This window comes from Leptosomus discolor, chromosome 12 (assembly GCF_034619465.1).
Source record: "Leptosomus discolor isolate bLepDis1 chromosome 12, bLepDis1.hap2, whole genome shotgun sequence".
NCBI lineage: Eukaryota > Metazoa > Chordata > Aves > Leptosomiformes > Leptosomidae > Leptosomus > Leptosomus discolor.
Window position 1 is genome coordinate 19,866,823 of NC_141402.1, and position 22,776 is coordinate 19,889,598.

General features: G+C 34.5%; 1 protein-coding gene across 1 annotated transcript in view; it reads right to left on the reverse strand.

Moving 5' to 3' along the window:
* The window catches only part of CCDC73 (coiled-coil domain containing 73), a 56,568-nt gene extending 34,051 nt beyond the window's left edge, over positions 1–22,517 (reverse strand). Inside the window, exons 1-6 of the mRNA XM_086472320.1 lie at positions 22,386–22,517; positions 11,261–11,332; positions 7,758–7,829; positions 6,931–6,966; positions 5,141–5,215; positions 3,058–3,096 (exon numbers count right to left, since the gene is read on the reverse strand). Coding sequence (XP_086328446.1) covers positions 3,058–3,096; positions 5,141–5,215; positions 6,931–6,966; positions 7,758–7,829; positions 11,261–11,332; positions 22,386–22,517 — 426 coding nt within the window. The remainder of the gene's footprint in view (positions 1–3,057; positions 3,097–5,140; positions 5,216–6,930; positions 6,967–7,757; positions 7,830–11,260; positions 11,333–22,385) is intronic.
* Positions 22,518–22,776: the final 259 nt, after the last annotated feature.

Sequence of the window (22,776 nt, forward strand, 5' to 3'; positions counted from 1 at the left end):
TTATACTGTATCACTGCCTTCTCACTCTATTTTTAAACAACATAATATAATTACAGGCAAAGTCCTAAAAATGTAGAAAGGAAATAAAAATAACATTCCTATCTTAGATTGTTAAGAACAAATGAACTTTTAAAATTAGAGATATTTAACATTTTACAGGAATTCATTTTTCATTCATTTGGCAATTACATCTGTATTAGAAAACTAAATGGTGGCAGGGAAGCTCTTGGGAAATGCCTGTACTGTGGTTAAAATATCCCTGACACATTCTGGCCTACGCTGAGTAGCACTCATGTAAGCAGTTCCTGGGCACGGTTCAGGAGATCGCCTGCTGGGAACCATGTGGGTTATTTGGATGCAGTTTCCCTCTTTTTTGAAAAGTAGTAGAGTTTAATGAACCTAGACCAGTTCGTATCACTTGACTGCAGCTTCACTAAACGGTCTCACAAACATTTAGTTTACCAATACAGACATAGTCAGCAAATGAAGCCAGCCTAACCACCAGTCAGCCACAGAGGTAGTCACCCCGTCTACTTTATTCACTCTGATGCGCTGAATCACTACCTTGTAGACAGCAAAGTCTCCCCATTGACTACACAGAGATCTTGCACTCCTAATTTGCTGTTCTGAACCACACACAAGATGTGGTCTCTAAACCAGCCAACACTAGCCTTAATCTCATTCTTGGGTTTTTTGGTTTTGTTTTTTTTTTTATATTTTAGCACCATGAAATATACTTAAGATTTAGGTACTGCAGAAGACAAATAGCTCTAAATGCTCACTGTCTCAGACAACTCAAGTTAACGAGGGAACGCACAAACAGATGCTACACCCAGAGTTCTAGCATTCTTCATTGTATCACCTGCCAGGAAGTTAATGAAGGAGGAAACCAAGACCTGACCAGGGCCATTTTCCTCAATTTATTTCTTCTTTTCAGCAGCAAGAAAAAGAATACAATGCAGAACCCACACTGAAGTATATTCCTTCAAGACAACTAGCTTTGTAGTAATCATCCTGTAGCCTCCTGACTGCATGAGTGCTACTACCCACATGCAGTGATGTGCAAAGTGACTGCACTGCACACAGTAATCAACACATTGTGGAAATAAAGGAAAGGTGGAAGAAAAATAAATCCTTTATTTCTTTGTCTCTATACAGTCTTTCAATATGAAAGAAAACCTTCCACTATTTCAGAATTCTAGCATATATTGTAAGAATTATACCAGCACTACAATTTTCACATAAACTTAACTGGATAGCATGCTAAAATATGGTGTATATGCAAAATATTAACATTGCACATACTAGACTGAAAGAGCAGAACTAAAGGAACAGAACCAGAACAAAATGCTACACCAGCACATACAAAAGCTACTTTACTGACCAGCAGGGTTTCTAAGGTGCCAGATATAAACTAAGCAGCACATCTGCTTACTTTCAAAACACTAACCAGGGCATGATCTAATCTGTCTTTAACAAACTTAGAAATGAAATAGAAATGAGTCTCAGATAAATGAATGGTTTGGAATTTCATCCATTTTACTTTCAAACATTTTGCCATTTGTGATAACTGACTTAGAGAGTCTACATGGGCTGCTACTACTTTGATCCCTAGAATGTACTGTTTATTTCAGTGCAGCTACTCAGGGAGTAAAGTTGGTAGAATTTGACCTGGTCTAAAACTGTATTAGCCCGCTACGGCATCAGGTTGTAGGAAAGAATTCACTTCTGTTTACCTTGTGGGTTTTTGTTTTCATCATTTCATAATAGAGCATCTTCTATAGATACAGCCAAGGCACACACGTTTAGTGCCACATGCAAAAGAGGATTTCTGATATCTTCTTGTCCCCCACTCAATAGCATGTTTAATAACCATACTCTGTATCAAAGTCACGGTACCCTGATGTTTTCAAAATATTCAAATAATCAGTTATTGAAAAATTTATAAACATAAGAAAGGAAGATATTTGTTTAAGCAGCACAGATGAATTTCCAGCTTATAAAAAAGGTATTGTGATTTAAATATTTTCATTCATATGGAAGACTGAGCTTGCAAGTTATGAAAGAAAGATAATACGTGAAATGACCTAAATGTAAGTTGAATGATCTTGTATATTTAAAGAAATTTTTAGATCAGATGTATTTAAAGAATAAATACAAGTAAAAAGTGAAGTAAGACAACATACATTTTCTGTTGCCTTTGATCTTTAACTTGTAGCCTTATCTCCCAGGTCAGAGGGCACATTATTCAATTTCACCATATTTTGTGTAAAACCACTGTAGCGTTGAAGATGACTTTCAGTACAAATGTCATGGTACTTAAAGCTAAACTGGACCATAGTTTTTTGAGCTTCTTAATTAAAATCACAGTTTGTAATGGTCTGACAATATTATCTTTATTCTTTCCAGTTGAGCAGCAGCAGAATTTTCACAGCATTTATTCAACCAAGCTTAGCAATGTTTCTGTGGCTCACTCTTTCACTTCCTAAAAGAGACAACAGGGTTCAGCGCAACTATGCTGTCACTCTGTATAAATTTATTCTCTGTGTCGAAGGGAGTAAGCTGGACTGGATGAAATCTAAACTGTTCAGGGGAACTGATATTAAGAAATAATTCTGAGGAGTTAAAAAGAGTGAGAGGAAAAACATTATCAGCTTTTCTTAACCAAGAACTGCTTGGAATTCTCTATTACTTCTTGGAGACAAATATGCTAGGCCCTCTAAGTATAAGGGTAATATAATTAATTATTCAAATCACAGTGTATAAAAAAATCTTCAGTCTAATCTACAAAGAGAACAAATGTACCAGTTATACTTTAATTCAGGGAGGAAAAATTCCACATCCTAAACAGCAGCTATCACACTGCAAAAAACCTAAAACCATGGTATTTAAAAGTTTTTCAGATTCGAAGCTAATATCACCTCTTTTGGTTATTTGTAATAATTATCAATCACCATTTAAATACTAGAGTTGGTCAGTATTTGCATCATACTCTAAGCCGACACTCTCTTTTCATAAAAGCTGTTCCTTATTTTTTTACTTTTATTAATTTCTTACCATTTCATTCAGTTTCTTTTGTAAAGTGTATTTTGAAATCTGTAAAATGAAAGAGAGGTTATTCGTTAAATCGTAGTTACATTTTTTCCAACAACAACCTGCATATTTAGGTATTCTCATACCTAAGATTAAATTGCATTTATTGCCAATCCAATATGGTAATACTGTTTCTGAATTAATGATTAAACTATTTATTTTATTATTAGATTCACTTTACATAATTTCACTACAATATTTAACATGTAAAAACGCTTTAGACTGATTTGTTACTAGAAGAGTTTTGAAATAAATCCTTGTGTTTTCTGACATGTGTCATAAAAATAATGTGTAAATGGACCACAGTCTGTAAACTAGGCTCTTAGAAATAAACAAAGAAAACAGAGACCAATTAAAGTATTCCTTCAGGTCCTACAGGAATATAAGTGTGTTCCCTGTCAGGGGAAACAAACCCAACTAGGTAGATATTCTGAATGGTGGTATACATATAAAGACATATTGTAGCAATCTTGCATGATTTCATAATATAAGACTGACATTTGAAGTCATTACGCTATTTTTCATACACCATTGACGTCAGATAATTTTGACTTGCATAATACTTAAGTTTGCAAGAGCTTTAGTCTCTGTATCTCTTAGAACATTTGAAAAAACATTGTCAGTGTCTAGAAAATAAAAATGTCAAAGAACCCAGTGTGTGTAAATCTTATATAGAAAATACTATTTCTAGAAAAAAACTAAGCCTAGAGAACAATCATTTAAAAGTAGAATTCTGTCTCTCTGGATAGAGAGGACTATGGAACCGAATTAGAAATGCCTCACTCTTGATTTTAGGCTGATTTCCAAGCAATTTTTCTGGGTCCACAGGTTCATTGTGACCTCCTGCTTCCTCAAGTCACAGCAGAATTTCCTAGGTCTGAACTAAACTGTTACACAAATGTTTGATCTGAGAACATTAAACATTTAATGTTAAGCTTTTTTTGAAATTTCTGTTTTATCTTACAAAAGAAAGGCCAGTGGAATCTTTCATTACTCTTGCTGTCTGCCTATTATGTTCAGCAGACCACGAAGGGATATTCCACATGATCTCTGCTATGCCAAGGCTGAACAAGTCAACAAGATCCTTACAGCTATTGCACAGAAGGCCAGCCATGGGAATAACTTCCTTTCGCTCCTAAAACACCTTCAGTATTAACTAATGATTAAACAAATGGTCTGATACTAAGTGAATGCATCCTATTAAAAGAGAATGTTAATAAGAACCAAACATGTTGCAAAATCATGGGCAATATTCCATTATAACCATTTTGTTTTCAATAGAATTATTATCCCTCTCATGTTTGGGTAGAAAAATAACTAGTTCCTGTCAATACCAGAAATCTGGCAATGTATTACAACGCTAATTCTCTTTTGTGTTGAGTTCTACTCTTTTAATCCATTTTCAACATATCTTCCTTGGTCTTTAGAAGAAAACCAACTACTAGCTATGTCCCTATGTCTTCCTTTATTTCAAATAACTGTCAATCACAGCCACAACTGCTCCAACACCATGTGCATCAGAGTAAATTGTGCGTTTATCCAGCAATTTTACTTTTACTGACAAACAGGCATTAGAAAGCCTGGATTAAGTGGTAATGCAGAAACCGCCTAGTGAAACAAAGGAAAACAATAAACAACACAGGTAGCACTGGGAGTTGGAGGCCCAGTGTGAATACTTGTTTCTGTTTAGGAGTCCAAGCCCAGATTTTCCAGACAGGGGAGAAGTAAGAAGACAGTAAGAGAAAGAAAGAGGAACACTATGGAAATGAAAAGAAAGCACATTTCACATGCTATTTGGACTGTTATTGAGTCTGCAGTTCTTCTGGAGGAAAAGAACTTTAGCTGGAAGGATAACTTAAAGTAGTCTTGACACTGAAGACTAAAACAGAAACTCTGTTAGACAAAGTGAGGTGTACACGTACTTGAAAGATTAAACGAGAAGGCCTGAAAGACCGTCTTAAAAACAACTATTTTTTTCCAGTGAATAAAACTTAAGCCAAACCACTTGCATACCAAGGAAAGTTATTTAGCAAAAATAAGAGTTTACCTGTAATGCTTTTAATGCTTCTTTCAGTCCATCAATTTCTTTTTCTTTTGTTTCTACAGCAAGTTGATATTTTCCCTTTCAACAAAAGTTGTACTTCAGGATTTGGGCAGAATAAATGCATTTACAATGAGAATTTATCAAGAAGAATATTGTAAGCATAAAGCACTACCCTGCTACGACAGAACAATTCATTGGTAAAAGCAGGTGAAATTCAGCTAAATAATTTTAAAATGTAACTATATATTGCTATAAAAAGAAAAGTGAAAATACCATCGTATATTTTCACCACTTATGACTAGTCAGTAAGTTTTAAAATTTTCTATTCTGGGAGAGACAAGCCTGACAAAGCCAGAATTAATAAATTTATTTTTAATAATAATAAAAATATTACTATTAAAAATAAATAAATAAACTTTAGTTTATAACAAAGACACTAAGTAACACAGAAAGTATCAGGTAAATCCATTTTCTTATCCACTGTAGCAGGATCTTCTGCTATCTCTGGACTTACTAAACACATGCAATCATATTTTATATTTTCATATATATATACATATATATATGTATAAGCAAGTGAATAAAGTCAAAGGACTTCAGTGGAATTAAATCAGGCAAGAATCTCGGGTAGCAATCAATACAATGGAGAGCAGAATCTAGATACCAGAGAACACGCCAGGTAAAACAAATAATCCATTCAACCATCCCTCCGTGTTCCAGTCATTTCTAACACAGTGCTGGCTGTGTGATCTCCTGAAACCACCTTGATAAGTAAAAGTACATATAACGTGAATTGGAGCAAAAATTGGTCTTTGGATTCAAACTCTGCCCTGAAACATCACATCTTAATTTATTCTTCCAGTTACTTTGATATAAAGTACTGAAAGTACTATTCGAGTCAATGGAAGTATGTAAAAAAAAGAATCAGCACACAATTTAATTCTGAAACAGTAGCTATGTTTCAGTAGCTGTCATAGAAAATACAAATCAGGGACAAACAGGACATCTTAACAAGAAAAAAACCTCTAAATACGAGCAGGAAAATAACTAGATAATATAAATATAGCAAAAAATACACGTTTACTTTGATATACTTTCCAATTTCACCTGTTTGCAAATTTCTGTGCAAGTTCTTATGAAACACATAGCATACTGATCCATGCTTAGTCATTGGGAAATTTAAGTGAAACAACAGTCTACACACAGACATTCATTGACTTCACTGTCTGAAGCAGGCTCCTAGTGTACCAAACGCAATTCCTTTATTCAGAAGAGGAAGCAGACACTCAGCTTGGTATAAAAACTCATGTAATTAAGAAAAATCCCATAAATTCAGGCTTAAGTATATCTTCAGTTTAGTTCAAGTTCCTTAGGAAACCAGTTCTTGTAAATCAATAAAAGCTCTACTAAAATCCGGTTTTACTAAACTAGTTAAAATTTTTATTTTTCACCAGTACATGGAAAAAGCTTATGGCAATTTGCCCCAAGCTCTCAAAATAAAGTAAATTTTACGTAGCTCCAATATACAACTATCAAAGAACACTTTTTCCCGAATCGATTGTTAGCATAAGCAGATTTTGAAGTGACATTTCACAAGTAATTAAAGTTCCACAGGCTATAAACAAAAACCAAAAGTAACAAAGGTTGTAAAGAAATTTCTTTTGCAAGAGAAATAATGTAATTGTAATATCCTTAGTTTATACTTAGAACACGTTTGATAAGTTATATGGCATTACCATTTGGTTATGTGCTTTGCTAAATGCCAAACAACAAATAATTGTAACATAGAGTACCTTCTCTTCTTCCATAGCAAACATCCTTGCCTGTAACTTGATTGTCAGTGGCAGAAACAAAAACAAACAAACAAAACAACAAATCAATGCAGCACATGGGACTAATTTTCTTCATGCAGCTTAACAAGACAATATGGTTATATTACCCTGCATAGTGTATTTTCTGGTTGGGTTTGGGTTTTTTTCTTTAACTATACAAGCAGCAAGCTTGTGAATCACAAATTCTTTTTTCAAGCAAGAAAAACATCATTGCTTGTCAGTTTCTGTTGCCTGTGGTACAATTGTCATGCAGCATTAGTGATGAATTCTTCATCGCTATGTGCAGCAGTTTCCGTTCCTATGACTGTTCTCTGCAAGTCCTTTCAGCACTCATATTTGTTGATTATATATTGCAGAGAAAAAAAAAACACAACCTTGATTTGAAAGACTGAAACACACTTTCAAATATTGAACAGAATAAGTTATGTGGCAGATATTTTACCGTGGCTTATGAGTATAACCTTGCAGAGGACTTGTCATCTTAAAGTGAGGTGAAAAAAAACCAACAACACAATAAAAAACAGATTAAAAGAAATACTATCTTCTCTAGGCATTTTTTGAAAAATAAAAATGAAAAATCCCAGGAAGAACGGCTTACTCGGAAGAACTGTCAAAATGCAAACAGTATATTGTGTCTGGAAGAAAGAAAAAGATCTGATTTCTTTGAGCTGTATATTCTAACATTTTATATGCAACAGAAAAGTATTTTGATATCAACTAATAACCTGCTATTATACCATCATATTTTAAAATCTCATTGTCAAAGTTAGGAGGCCTTATTTTGCTACCTGTTTCTTAAAAGCTGCCAGAGCTTCTTTGTTTTGTTGGTGCAATGTGTCCATCTCATGCTGCAGAGTTTCCTGCTCAGGTGAAATACAAATAGTCTGTTTTAAATATTATCTTACAGCAAACCATACATATAGTATTTCAAGAAAAAAACCTGATCCCTTGTTAAATATTTTTAGAAAGAGATGATTGATTGATTGAACAAAACCTGAAGGCTAAAAGTAGACCTTTATTAACTGGTAATCATCTTTTTGGTAGTGGCTCCTCTTTAATTCATAACAGGTAGCAGTTCTTACCTCTGGAATTCAGATTTGATGTTGCTTGGACTTTTATAAGCACCTCTTACACATCCTATCAACCTGCAGAAGCAATCCAACACCCATTGCCATCTTAAGACAGCATCTTGATGCAGTTCCAGGTAGTTATAATAGTTGATTTTAATCTCCATTAAAAAAATATAATCCCATCAGAAAATAACAATCTGTGATTCTGTTCTTAGTTAAATTTTAGTCATGTTACAAACTACATAAAAGAGCTGAAGGAGGGCAGAAAAGATTAAGTGTAAGGCGATAGTGTGAGATTTTTACCATCTTACTGCCTGGCTTTACTCTCATCCATAAAAACAAGATAATGAGTAAAAGATGTACTATTATTATTAATTTTGTTATTATTTCATATCATAATCTCACAGACTAATACTACATTCTGCAGGTCAGAAATCTTTTACATCTTTAAGCATCCTGTTCCTATACAAGATAGGGAAAAAACCTCACAATCGAGGTGGAGTAATATGGAAGATATGTTTGTAAGATCAATATGTTTTTTAAGTTCTAGACACTAAAAAATATTAGGTAAATGTAGTCAAGAGGCTCTGTCCTTGAACAGTTATCTCAAAATACAGATGACTGTTTAGTTAAGAAATATCAGTGTGAAGCAGGAAATGATTAAGTAACGACTGCTCAAAAATAAATACAAATTGAGACTATTAAAAGGAATGACTGGGAGAAAAGAAATTGATCATTTATTTCACACACGAGAAGTCTAAATTCTTCTCCTGCCTTAACTGAGAAACTGGGAGTTTTCAGATATAAAGCCCATTCCAAAATTGCTACTTCCTCCAGCAAATTGGTGTTGCTTTGAAGTTCCAAAAGTGAGAGCTTTGCCGTTTGATACAGGACAACAATCTGTGGAGGTGCATACACATTCACGTGCGTACTTGCTAATTCATCGTAAGGTAGAGAAAGTTTTGATTTGCATCTAACAAACAATACCTACTACATGAATGAATATTCAAAAATGTGAAAACAAAAGTCTTGAGGAATGTTTTCTGCAAGTTGTCATTTAGAGCTCTGTTCAAAGACCCAGGTTCTCTAGTGGGTAAAGGGCATACCAAGTACGCTAGAGAGCCACAAACAGTACTGCAGTGACAGCAAGTCAACTATTCTCAGTGGAGTATTCCTGCTCACCAGAGGAATAAAATTTTATATCCACAGTACTATTAAATAAGATGACATTTCTTTAGATTATAGGAATTCAAGCCAGTATTATATAATAATTTACGTAAATGTAAGTTTGGTTTCACAAAACAGTCATTGTTTACACAGTTTTGTCATTGATGTAATTGATATCTGGAAAAAGCATTACTGAGGTCTTCATAATATACCACAGTCTTCCTCGCACTGTATATTCAAGTGATGTATTTTACTCTAAAAAAGAGACTGGGAAGTTTCTACAAATACTTATTTCCTAACATGCCTCATAGCCAAGACTATTAAATAAAATGATTATATAGAACTTTCTCAGAAATTCCATTTTGGAATACATTTTCTATACATGCTATGTATGTGTGGTGCGGTGAGAGTGGAGAACAAAGTTACTTTTTCAGTAATATAAGCAAAATCACCTTTGATACTGTGATGTTATAGTAAGTATAATGAATATACTCATTAGATTTAAAGGAATATTTTCTCCAGTTATTCTGTTTTCCCTAGTCTAGCATGTTTGTTTTTTCAAAAGCAGCAACAGTATTCAAAAAACGAAGGCAAAGATTTGCTTTAAAATTTTAATATTAAACCAGGAATTTAGCACAAGTCATGTCTTTGTTTTAAACTAGTTTGCTAAATCTAAGGTAAAATAAAATTTATACCGAATCACAGAAATGTTTACCAAAAGATCTATCTCTGAAGGAAAAAATGTAACAGAACCTTAGATAAGCCAGCGGAAGCTGTCTGTTTACTGAACTACTATGAGGTCAATATGATTCTGAATTCAGAAACGATCAGGTCACAAATTCAATTTAAATGTCATACTTACTTTCAACTTACTGGAATCTCCAGAATTGACAAGCTCATATTAGCTTGTTCCTTTGAAGTTCCAGAGCTCTATATATGTGCTCACATGAAGTTCCTAAAATCTACAACTCATTGTTTACATTAGGTTTGCCATGTGCCAATGTTAAATGCAAAGTGCAGGAAAAAAAAAAAAAAGAGAGTTCACCTAATTGCCTGTAAGTGTCATCTCTCTATTAATGGTAAATTAAATTGCTGTTAAGGTCTCAGAATGAATGGAAATCATCCCTTTTGAACTCAGATTACCAAGAACTGCAAAGCTAGGTTAAGAAAAGCAGAAAGCATTGTTGCTTTTACAAATATAAAATGTTTCCTGTTGCTATGTGCACATATATATCTTTCAGGAAAAAAAGCAAATAGTTAGGATTATTAATTTAAGATGATTAGGATGAACTCCAAGATGAAATAGTCTTCCTTTACTACTAAGATGTTGAATATCCCAAGATCAAGGATAGAGCTGAAATTATTGTTTTTTCTGTGATCGTAAACTATACAGAGTGAAGCCTTTTATCTTGTGACTTAGTGACAGGGGTCATAGGTTTGATTGTATTAGAGGAGGGAATGGATTTCCTATGAAAGCATAACCTCAGGAGCCCTAACCCTAAGAAGAATGTTAAACTTATGTTACTGAAAACTTCATTCTGAGCATTTAAAAGATGACAAGCCACTTCTGAGTACGTCTAACTTATAAGTTTCTGTTTAAAATAATTTTTTGGAAAAATTGTCACCTCCAAAGCGTTGCATGTGAAACTGTTTGTACAACTGCACTGGTATTTGCACTTGCCAAAGACAAGCATAATGCAGAGAAGCTGCTGCGTAGCTTCCCCCTCACTAATGTGTCAGCATGGCTCATGTTAAGCTAAATGACTTATTGTTTCTATATTTACACCCTTTTTGACTGAAGATTTCCAGTCATGCCAAATATTACGATGGTACTGTTTTGTTAATCAGATTTCTAGGTTGGGCACAATCCAAATCAATATAAAAGCTACAGATGTTCATGGCTAGACAATAAACTATTGGCTATCACATTTGACTACTAGAAATGACAATGGCCTTAAAAAAGGGAATTGTACCAAATGAAAATTCATATTATTATTATAATATTAAAATTAAATCTCAGCAGTTAAAACACTAAAACCATGTAGGAAAGTTACCTTCTGCCATTCAAGTTCCTGTTTCTCTACAACAATTTTGGTTATTTGAGCTTCATAATTATTCTCTGTTTCCTAGTTAAAAACAAAAAACAAAAAACAAATTTATGTAAGACAGTACCTGCAAATCCAACACTAACATAAATTGTGTATTCATACTCTTCTTCCTTTACAGTACAGTACATAGAACAGTATGTGCCTACACACCACACAGCAAAAAAGGAAACAAAAGCTCTCTGGATATGGTAAAGTAACAGATGAGTTCAGCTGGTTTGGTCAGGAAATTCACAGAATAAAAACTTAGACTGAAATGCACAGTAGAAGATCAGGTGCTAGGATTAGAGCAGAAACAGTTCCCTCTCCATACATATTCTCTTCATGATCTTACAACAAAATCAGACTCAAAGGGAATAAGCCAGACTTGACTTCTCTGTCGAAAAATGATTGAATATTCTGATGAACTGAGTCAAAATACTGAGATGAAGAGAAATTCAGCAAGCTACGACAAGTGCTTCAAGAATCAGTTGTTAGTCAATGACACAGATAACCACAGTTAATGAGTTAGAATCTTTAGGTCATCTTAATTATTCAACTCAAAGCATTTGAACCTTTATTCTTTTTGGCATCTCCCAGGACAACTGAAAACTTTTTGTCAGCAATTACTTCTGTTATTATGGAAAAAGTGAAATATATATCGAAACCTTCTGTGACAAGAAGCCTCCTGACCTACCAGATTAAAGTAAGAAGCTAAACAGAAGTAATGGATAATCAACATGTATTTTTGATAAGATGAGCTACCAGAAAATCTGAGAACATTACTAAAGTCTAAAGTTTCCTTCACAACCTAGAAAATGCACTAGCCACAGGAAAGAATGTTACATCTCCTGTTCTTGCAAAACCACTTTGTCAAGAGTCAAACTATTACTGCGATAATAAATGAGACTTACCTGCTGATAATCATTAATTGCTAAAAATTTATGGGAATGTTCCTGAAACATTTTGGTATTAAAGTCAAACTTTCCTAACTGGAATCAGCTTCCCTTCTGAGTCAGATTTTTATGAGCACTGGCCTTCCTTTACAAACACAGTACTCAAAAAAGGAAGAATGACAGGTTCCCCTACCAAACAGTCATGACTTCTTGCAAGAACAGTATTCAGGCTTTTGATACAGATCATAAGCAATTCACTGCCGTCCTGTTATTGCACACAGTCAAAACAACGAATATCCTGTAAAGACCTGGAGAGCTACACTACTGTGCTGCTCTGAGCTTCCACAGGCTAATTTCCAGCCTTTTCTTCACACAGTGACGGTCACCTTGAAAAAGCGCCCACATAAATGTCAGATAGGCTTCACTTTCACGAACTGGTGCACTAGTAACATTTATTAAGGTCTTGTGTTAGACACACTCCAACAAGGGCCAAACTGACTGTGTGAGGTTTAAAGAGTGCTCCCAATACTTGAACTGTGTTCTCGAAATTACTGTATTTTGATATATTATGTGCACCTATACACTTTTTTGAGTTCAACTTTCCCACTCCAATTTAAAAGCTGCATTCTAAATCGATGGAAAAAATAAGCACTCTTGAAATGACTCACACCTCAACAGCCCAGACTGCTGCAAAAGAAGTGGCTATAATCCTTAGGGAAACTGTGATGACTCAAAAAAAAAACATTTATGGATCTCTCTAGTAGAAAATTAAAAGCAGGACTTAAAAATATTATTCTCTTTATATTGGGCTGTAAGTAAAATTCTACTAAATTGCAATACCATGAATGACTATTACTTACTATGAGAAAAAAAAAAAATCACCTCTAGAAAAAGTAATAAATCTTCTGAAACAGTGAAAGAGCAATCTGAGGTTCTTCCTCCTTCCAGTGAAGTAGATAACAAAAATGTTTTGGCTACAAAGAATAAAGTCTGCTGCATCTTTAAGAAATGCAATTCTTTCCTAAATCCAGTTAACAAGTGTTTCAAGGTTTTGATACAAGGATATTTACAATGCTTTAACAATTTGTACAAAACCGGTTTAAAGACTTTCAATCCTCTCTCACACGTTTGATCCATAGTCCCACTGTACTATCAATAGAAATAAAATGGCAAAGTATGTCTCAAGGTGATTTAAAATAGGTTTTAAACATTGACATCTTTTATAGGTTTTAGGGTCAAAACTGACTTCCTTGATTAACAGGCAGTTTACAGGCACATGTGTGGATAGAAATAACACACACTTCTATCCACAGGAGGCTGCTCCTAAGCATTTCAAGAGTTACTTGTGGGATCTAAAATACGCCTCAAGACTCACATGAATTTTACACATAAAATATCAAACTTACATTCAAAATTAAAATTTGGCTCACAGAACTAGAGAAAAGTTCTTTAGCTTTTGCTTCTCAGGTATGTACCAGTAGAATACAGATGCAGAAGAGACCTAAAGATTTCATGCCTTATGGTAAAAAAAATAATGAAATAAAATTAAGAGAACTGAAATGATTATCAACACTTCCCAGTTCTGCCTTAAATACTACTTCAGAGTTGCAATGAATTTGCTTTCTGATACTAATCTATAAGCTCTGAAATAAAGCACATCCCCCTAAGTTCCCTGGAGTGATAAAAACAAATAAAGTTGACTTTCAGCTTCTTATAGAAGTGTAATCTTAAGCAACTTATGCCATTAAGCAACAAATGCTATTAAAATGATATATTATTAGCAAAAGCCTTGTTCAAAATTGTAAGAAGTACGGATTATAAAATCTGACCCTTAAACACACCGTGTAAATTATTCCTAATCAAAATGCACTGCAGTAGTATTCTTCCCTAACTCCGGACTACATATTTTAGCACTCCCCTGTGCAGGCACTAGCATATGTAAGGGTATTTCAGAGCCAAAACCAGAATTGTGATCCAGTGCACAACTAAACAGGGAGAAGGAGGTGACCAGTTATCCCATGGATCAGATCTCACCTTGGGGAAGCCACAAATCTGTACCAGTGCAACAGAAGCAACACTAACGTGTTGCCCCAGGAGATGGGACTTAGATCAACATAACGGACAGTGAAACTGCCCCAGAACACCTGAAGTGCCGCACAGTTGAGTCCTAATATGCTTTTTCATAACATGCTAGGTAATTTTTCAAGTATGTATTTTGAAAACATGCAAACTAATCACATGATTACTGCATTTCTTCAGTTTCTATGCATATAATGTCTTCTATGCATATATGTCTCCCCTTGTCTTGTAAACTCACTTTGGTGTATTTGTTGTAAGCTGAAAGCTCAAGTTTAGGGCATTTACAAAACAAACTTCAAAGCACAACTAGCATCAGAAAAGAAATACAGCTATGGAGGTGAAGTGGTAACAGAGATAAAAAGCTGTGATTCTGACCTCACTAAAATTCATGGCAAATATATCGCTACTTTCAATGGTTGTTGGAGATCAACAAGTATCTAGCCATATTAAACTTCCCATGAAATAAAGGGAAAAGAATGTAATATTTTAAAGGGCAGCAATAGCAGATACTAGCGTTACAAATTCTTGACAAAGAAAACTCCAGTTCAAACAGAGTGAGCTTATGGAAACACAACAGGTACCTAAACGAAACCAAGCCTTTGGTGTATATAAAAAAAGAAGTCATTTTAGTACATAACAACCAAAAGATTTTCTAAACAATGAAACTGGCAGACTATCTGGAATCATGCATATCCATCATTTCAGTTTTAAAATGTGGAAGTATTTTAAATCCTAATGAGGACACTGAAAAGAAAATACAGAAATACATTTTTGTGCAAATACTTGGTTTAAAATTTTACTATTGTTCTAAGAAACAGCATGTTGAAATTTAAGACATTTATAATTAACTCCCACTTCCATACAGAGTACTTTACATTTAACTAAATAAATACAATAATACAAGTTTGAAAACTGCATTAAATTCCGTTTTAACCGAGCCAATTGCTTTGAATACTAGAAAGGATAAGAACCAAAGTTCTAAGTGAGCAACACTCCAACTTACTCCCAAATTATCAAGGAAAATCTGGAAGCTATCAAAAATGTATATATGTAACTACTGTTGAAAAAAATAAACATCATAAATACTTAACCTGAGAATGACAATTACGTGATAAAAATGTTCTCATGTGAAATCACTAACAATTATAAGCCTTATCCATCATTTTTACTTCTTTCAAAGGACATTTATAGTTTACCCGTTTTGAATTGAAAGATTTTAAAACTTGTGTGAAGCACTTCTTTTTTTAGAAGTTCCACCAGCTGTTTAATAAGTCAAAAAACCATTTTTGTTATACTTAGGAGAATAATATTGTATATAACTTTGATGAGGTATCAAAAACCCACAACCTTAAAGTGTTCATTTTTATTAGGTGCCTTAGGACTACATGGATTTAAGTGTTTTTATAAAAAGGACCACCATAACAATAAAAGAGGAGTAATTTGATGGTTTATTTACTCGTTATAACCTTTAGAAAGTGTCAAGTCTTCTTTAAAGTGTTTGCTTCAGGCTGTAGTTTTACAAGATGGGCTGTGGATTGGTCAAGCCCCCTCGATTCTTGACCCTGAACAGATTCAGGAACAGAGTACATCTGGCTCGTGTCCAAGCAGCCAAAACTGCTGCTAGGTACTTTTATTATCTTTTTCAAACTCATAATCTACCTCCTACAAAATTGCACATCCAATTCCTCATGTGGGTCAATCAAATAGTAGTCATAGAAACTGCAGCTTCTGATTGTTTCTTACTATAATTAGAACACCCTTCCTGAACTAACAGTCAAGTACAACTTTTCGTAGACCGCATGGATATCCTTCTTAAGTCTTGCTCCCAGGACAAATGTGAAAGGCAGAGAAAATATTTATAATGGCTTCATTCCAACTTTAGTCCCTGGTACAACATTTCTGGATCTTAAAGGCTTTGGTTAACTGCCATAACTAGTAGTAACCATATATTTGGAATTTATTCTCAAAAACTACTTTTTCAGAAGCAGAGAAACAGAAACGTATACCAGCCAGCTCTTCTCCTTTGGAAATCTTTCATTGCTCTGTCCTTGATTCCCCTGCATAAGCTACAACTGCTCTATATTTAAATAACTCATCTATCAAAATACATTCCTTTAAATACTTGCATTGATGCTTGTAATGTTTTTCTCTCCAACTTCAAGCAATCAGTTCCTAGCCAAAAGCCACATTATTTGCTAACAACAAAGTTATAAGCTAATACACTGCTTACTGACTTGAGTAACGTTGTTGTGTACGTCACAGCCATGAGATCCATAAACTTCAGTACTGCTTATTCTTTCATATCCACATACTTATTAAGCTTTCCTTGTTTCCGCCATTTTGCTAAAAAGTACATACCCTAATTTACATTTAGGCAGAAAATGCAGCTATAAGACTGTCAGGACTTTTTGCTCTGTTTCTCTGCAGCCTGTGTTAGTGGTGTCCTGTTTGCCAGCTTCTAGGTAACAAACAAAAAAAAGCCACCCACATTTCTGTTCTGTGTAACTTTATCATTGTTTCTTCCCCCCTGCCCTTAATTTCCTCTTTTTACTCTACCCTTTAAGAAATGAAATCAAGCTCTTCACCATTCTTGTTAGCAGTTAGAATTGTTGCTTGCAATATATACCTCACCAAAATCTTCCCCTTCCTTAGTGTCCTCTTTATTTCCAGAAAACGTTTCTGCCTTACTTTCTGAAATAGTAATTGTCCTTCTCACGAATAGAATCTTCAAAATACAGTGTTAAATACTTTTACATTAAATACATTTTTCTTCCATGATTGTACACTTATTCTATACAGTAGCCTGAAAATAACTTAAAGCCAAGCTCTTTTAAATTTAAAAAAAAAAAAAAAATCTGTATTTATCCAACATTCATTCATGGTTTTGGTCACTGTAGATTATTGTTTCCACAGAGCTCCCTATATAGCTCCAGCAGGTGCCTCTGGTGCCCTTTATAACTTTTCTGCTGTTCCACATATCTAAACATGGTTCTTCATCTGCAGAACATGGCTCCAACAAGGTTTAGCTTTAGTTATATTGTAACATTTCTGAGATTTTTTAGGTCCAGACACAGCACAACCAATACGACTGTTATGATCGTAACTGACATGTCCACCAATATTTTAATACCACTAATAACACAAGTTTAGTCCTTCTGCTTTCCACCTTCTAATAAGTAAGTTTATAGTTTCATCAACTTTCTTCACTTAATGTCTCAAAATGTAATTTGCCTTTCAGGCTCAAGTGACATTTCCAAATCCTAACTTTATACTGCAACTTTCAATTTTCACCTCAATACTGAAGTCCACTTGCCCATCTTATCTGTGTTAGCTCTGCACAATTCTGTACATCTCTCCCATTCTACAACTATAGCTACAACGTGCTATACGGTGCTGTGCTGTGCAGTGCAAACCCCTCACAGTCGCCAGAAAGCAGAAGTACATTTTAGGAACGGGAGAGAGTAGTTAAGGGTGAGCAAAGCTCCTTTGTGTCCTCCCTCTAAGAAAACCTAGAAATAGGCTGCTGTGCTGAAGAACTTGGATTAGAAAAGCCAAAGCCATCGCAGAAGTAGAGAGGAATTGAGATAAACTTGCTCAAATCTGTCTGAAAGGATGGGCCCACACAGCTCCGCAGCACTAGGGTGAGCTACAGCTTCTGAGAACAGCAACCAGAAAAAAATCCAGGTGAGGCGTTGCGAGAGCCATAATGTCTGTGTCATGACAACAGATGTGATTCAGGATTTGTCTGTTTTAGCAAGTAAGTAAGTATCCTTCTTGTATTTTCTTTCTCAGTGACTGCACACTGGCCATCAGCATGAAGTGGGTAAGCACAGGAAGGAGGTCTAATTTGTGTGAAAACAGAAGAAGGGAGAACAGAAGACAGAAAGGGACAGAAACTAGGTAAAACACAGAAAAGAAAGAGGGAAAAAGAGCATTAGTGGCAGGGAAGGAGACTAGAGTCAACAAAAGCAAAACTAGCCTTTAAAGAATATTCCTGTCCACAACATAGAACTGATCCCAGAAGTCTTGAGACCCCGCATTCACCTCTGTGCTCACAGCACAGGAGATTGCTGTGAGCTCAGGTAGGAAATTCCCTGGCAAATCAGCCATCTCATTCCCACTTCTGGTGGCTGATTCTAATACCACCTGCTGGGTCAACATACCCCTTTGGCTCAAGCAAGGCAGAAGGTTCAGATAGTGCTTGACAGTAAATAGCAGGATGGGAACGACCAACAACAACAAGTCAACATGGCTTCAATTTACAAAATTCAGGGGTGGGGGGTTCCAGGACTCTAGAAGGAAATATTTAAAGAATCCTATATGAAAATATGTATTTGAACATAGAAAATGTTTTTATGGGTAAACTCAATGCCCTTCACAACTCTAATGTTCCTTTATACAACACAGTTTTCTTTTATGGTAAACAAAAATTACGTTGTAAGAAATGTGAGAAAATCTGAGAGCTGGAAAAAATGTTTCTTAAGAAGTATTTTAGTTAAAATACAAGCACTACCAAGTTGTATCTATATAACTGCCCAAACAGAAAAGAGCAAAATTTATTCTTTGTAATTTTTTACTAAACAAAAGAGTATCAAGTATCACAAACTCAGAACAGAAAGGACAGAATCTATAGTATTAGCCAGAGTTGGTTATGTACCGGTTAACACCAGAAAGAGCCTCAACAGGTGTTTGTTTTCAGGTATGGAAACAGGTCACTGAAACTTATCCTTTGCACCAAAGAAAAATATCATTAAAATTCTAAAAATCATCAGTAAGATTTATCTTTCATGGGTTCAGCTAATCAACATCTACACGGCTTCAGCTGCTACTAAAACACCCATATCCCCAGATTACTAGAATACATTTCTATGGAAGTAAGGAAGAATTTCCTTAATTTCTTATGTTTACATGCTTTTCTGGCTAAGGATGTTTTTTTGTTTGTAGGACAAGAAAAAAAATAATTCAATATGCAATATATGTCCTTTCTTGTCCTTGGAACATTATTCTTAAACCTCGTGTCAGTTGTCCTATATGCCTTGTATTTCAGAAAGCATTAAAGACTTCCGATTTGACCTGGTACGCCACGACTTTATACTGTCAAAATCGACTACATTTATCCCTCAAAAAAAGGATCATCTCTTACTACTCAACAAAATTAACTCAGCTGATTGCAGAGCAAGGCTGACAGACTTTGGAACAAAGCGAATGGGATATCCATCACAAAAGAATCACTGGGCTGATCAGTGCTTGGTGAGTGGAAAAAAGTGAGTGGGCAAAAAACCCCCAGGACATTCAAACTATTGGAGTGTGAAGTAATCCCTGGGGGGCAGGGGAAAGAGTTACATCATTTTTTGTAGCTTTTATTTACATACATATTCATACTAAGTCAATTCATATTAAGAACAAAGACCCTATGAACAACCAAAGGAATAAAGTGAAGTTGTATCATGCATAATAATTTAAGCAATGTAGTCTGCAGAATAAACATGCACAGCTACCATTAATTGAGATTCCATCTGTAAAAGGGCAGAAAAGTCAATTCTTATGAGCAACTCCTCTAAATTATTTTAATTTTGATATTTTAACTACAGCTATATGTTTAACCAAGAAAAGTGAAAAACCGATAGACGCTTTGAAGTAACTCAATGCATTTATTCAAATAAGCATATTCAGAAAAATGAAATTTCTACTTTAAAGTAGTATCTTGTGGTATGAAGTATAGATTGTATCAAGTCTCTCAAAATGTTTTAATATTTAATTGTTTTAAGAGTTTAATTTTTATCTGTCTAGCTTCATACAGATAATTTAATCTGCCAATATATTTGTATCCATTTGAATTTATACTGTAGTAGAACCAACCATTCAAGGCAGTTTATTAAACTCAAAATACATTATAGTTCCTGTCCTGAAGAGACTCCTGTCTAAGTGACATGCAAGACCAACAACAAGAAGAAAACCAGAAGCAAACAGAGGTAAAATATCTTGCCTAAGGTCAAGCCAACAGGTCAAAGACAAAATTAAGAGTAAAATCCACTATACTGGCTATACTGCTTCCATCAGGCTATCAGTCTCCTGTGAGCCTCACAAGCCACTTGGAAAGGAAGTGGCAAAAGTAGTAAGAAACCAGCAGAACTTTAACTTTTACTTCACTTTCTTATGCAGCAGATGGTATAGTTTAAGTTAGTGTGCTTTGTTCTTGTACACGGAAAAATTACCGCTGTGCAAGACAAGCACTGTAATTCTCTGAGCTAGCACTGTATTTTGGTCTGTGTACTACATGTACTACGTTTTTCTCAGGGCTGATTATAAATTTACAGAATAACCTCATGTTGGTTGAATTTGTAAGAGATTCATAGCTAAATCAGGAGAGTATTTTGTAGCTTTTTTTTTTTCTTTAAAGGGAAAACCACCATAGAGAGTTCTACTCAAAAAAATATAAATGAATGGCACCAGGCATGGCCATATTATTCTATAACCCTTGTTTGTTCAAAATATTGATGGTTTGTATTCCAAATTTCAAACATACTAGGCAAGCAGCCCTGAATTTATTGTGAAAGCAAAGCAAATAACAAAAATGCTTTCAGAGATAGTTAAGATTTCAATTTGACTCACTATAAAATGCTTAATTTTTTTCCTTAAATTCGTAACTACAAACTGGTAAGTATATATTTTATTTTTCTAGGGTGAAGGAAGGCACAGATGTTTTAGAAATTCAGGGCCATATCTCAACTATGGAATTAGCTCTTAGCATTAGCACCAGTTTTGAAACTAAAAATACCTTTAAGCCAAAAAATTGCTCACCCTCCTGATGCAATCTTTTATAAAATCACAGTCACCTACTCTTGTGGTACAGCAAAAACATAACAGACAAACAAAACTAAAAAAATCCCAAAAGATGAAACTCCACAGCTTTTATTTTAGGCTCTGACCAAGTGCATTAAAAATGCAAAGTTAACAATGGAAATGGAATTCAGCTAACAGATCTTGTAAGGAAGAGTACACTCCAATTATTATTATAAAAGTCAAACTCTTCAATCTTTACTTTTTAATACAAAAATAGTTCGACTAGACCAAACAGTACTATTGTAACAAAAGTCTAGGGATCAGATTGATGAATTTCAACAATACTGCACCAAGAAAGTAGGATCATGCAGCTTTTTACTTGTGGTTTGGTTTTTTTTTTTTTATGACAGCCATTCTTTTGTTTATGGTTTTTAAAGAGAGGATTATAGCATTTAACTTAGATCAAAATAAACATAAATCAAACATGTCATCAATACTAGTATTTTAAAAGTAATAATACACATCTTTTGAACAGGTCAAATTCATCAAATGTAGAAAGATATACTTTAGGTCTTTCAAAAAATACAACATTTCAGAAACACTAAGGGGAGAAATAGAAATAAATATTTACATACATACAACTGAAGAAGTAATCACAGAAGAATATAGCTGCCTTCAACAGCGCAGAAACAATTTTACCTTAGTACTACAAAATGATTCAACTCATTCTTCAAAAACAAAACACCCCGCCCACCACCAATACTCAGTATGCTATTATTATAGGGCTCTAGCTCAATAGTTTAGCAATTTTAAAACGGTGAAATAAAGTGGATTTGATTATCACAGTGGCTCTTTACCCTCTTAGGTAATTCTGAAAAGCACAAGTAAACACACAAAAATAAGTCAAAAATCTCTGCTTTTCTGGGAAATGGTAAATCAATCTATGAAATGAAAAAGACTTACGACTTGGCAATGACTTGGATTCTCCTGCTTTCCTAAGGCTGCTCTTAAAAAGAAGAACTGCGATGAAATACAAACACTTAATGTAAACCATTTTTGTCAATAATCCGGTGATCAACTGTAGCAACTTCGTACGTTATTACAGGAAAGTCAAATTCATTCCCATGCAACCCTGTGGTCTTTGTGCTGTCCACAGAGAAATTCCCAATAGAGACACTGCCTAAACCCATGATATTTTTTAAACAAACCCCTGGTTGTTGAATTACTTAAAATACAGCATGAAGTTTACCCACACTTACGTGGCATTTTCTATGATTACATACAGGCAGACAGAAATAAGACAAAGAAACACAAAAAAATTATATAAACACATTTACCCTTCTTATACGCAGTTCTTCTATTGCCTCCAATAAACTTGTTCTAAAGTCTAACAGTCGAATGGAAAGTAATGTTTCTGATGGACTTTGAAGAGCAGAATCAAGTGCTTGTGTTTTAAAGTCTTCATCCATTCTTTAATCTTGTTTCTGCAAAATAAAAATGTGTATTTCCTCTCCAGTTTATCTTTAAGAGAGTATTCAAAGTGCAAAACTTGCAGATATCGAACAAATTCTTTTTGCAAAGAGTAAAACCACTAGTTATAACCATTTTGCAATTAACATAATTTTCATTTTCAGTTAGTGTGCAACATTGTAAAAGAAAACAAACACCTTTATCATTAATTCACCACATTAATTTGTTTTTCCTCACTGTTTTTGGCTTGATTTTAGC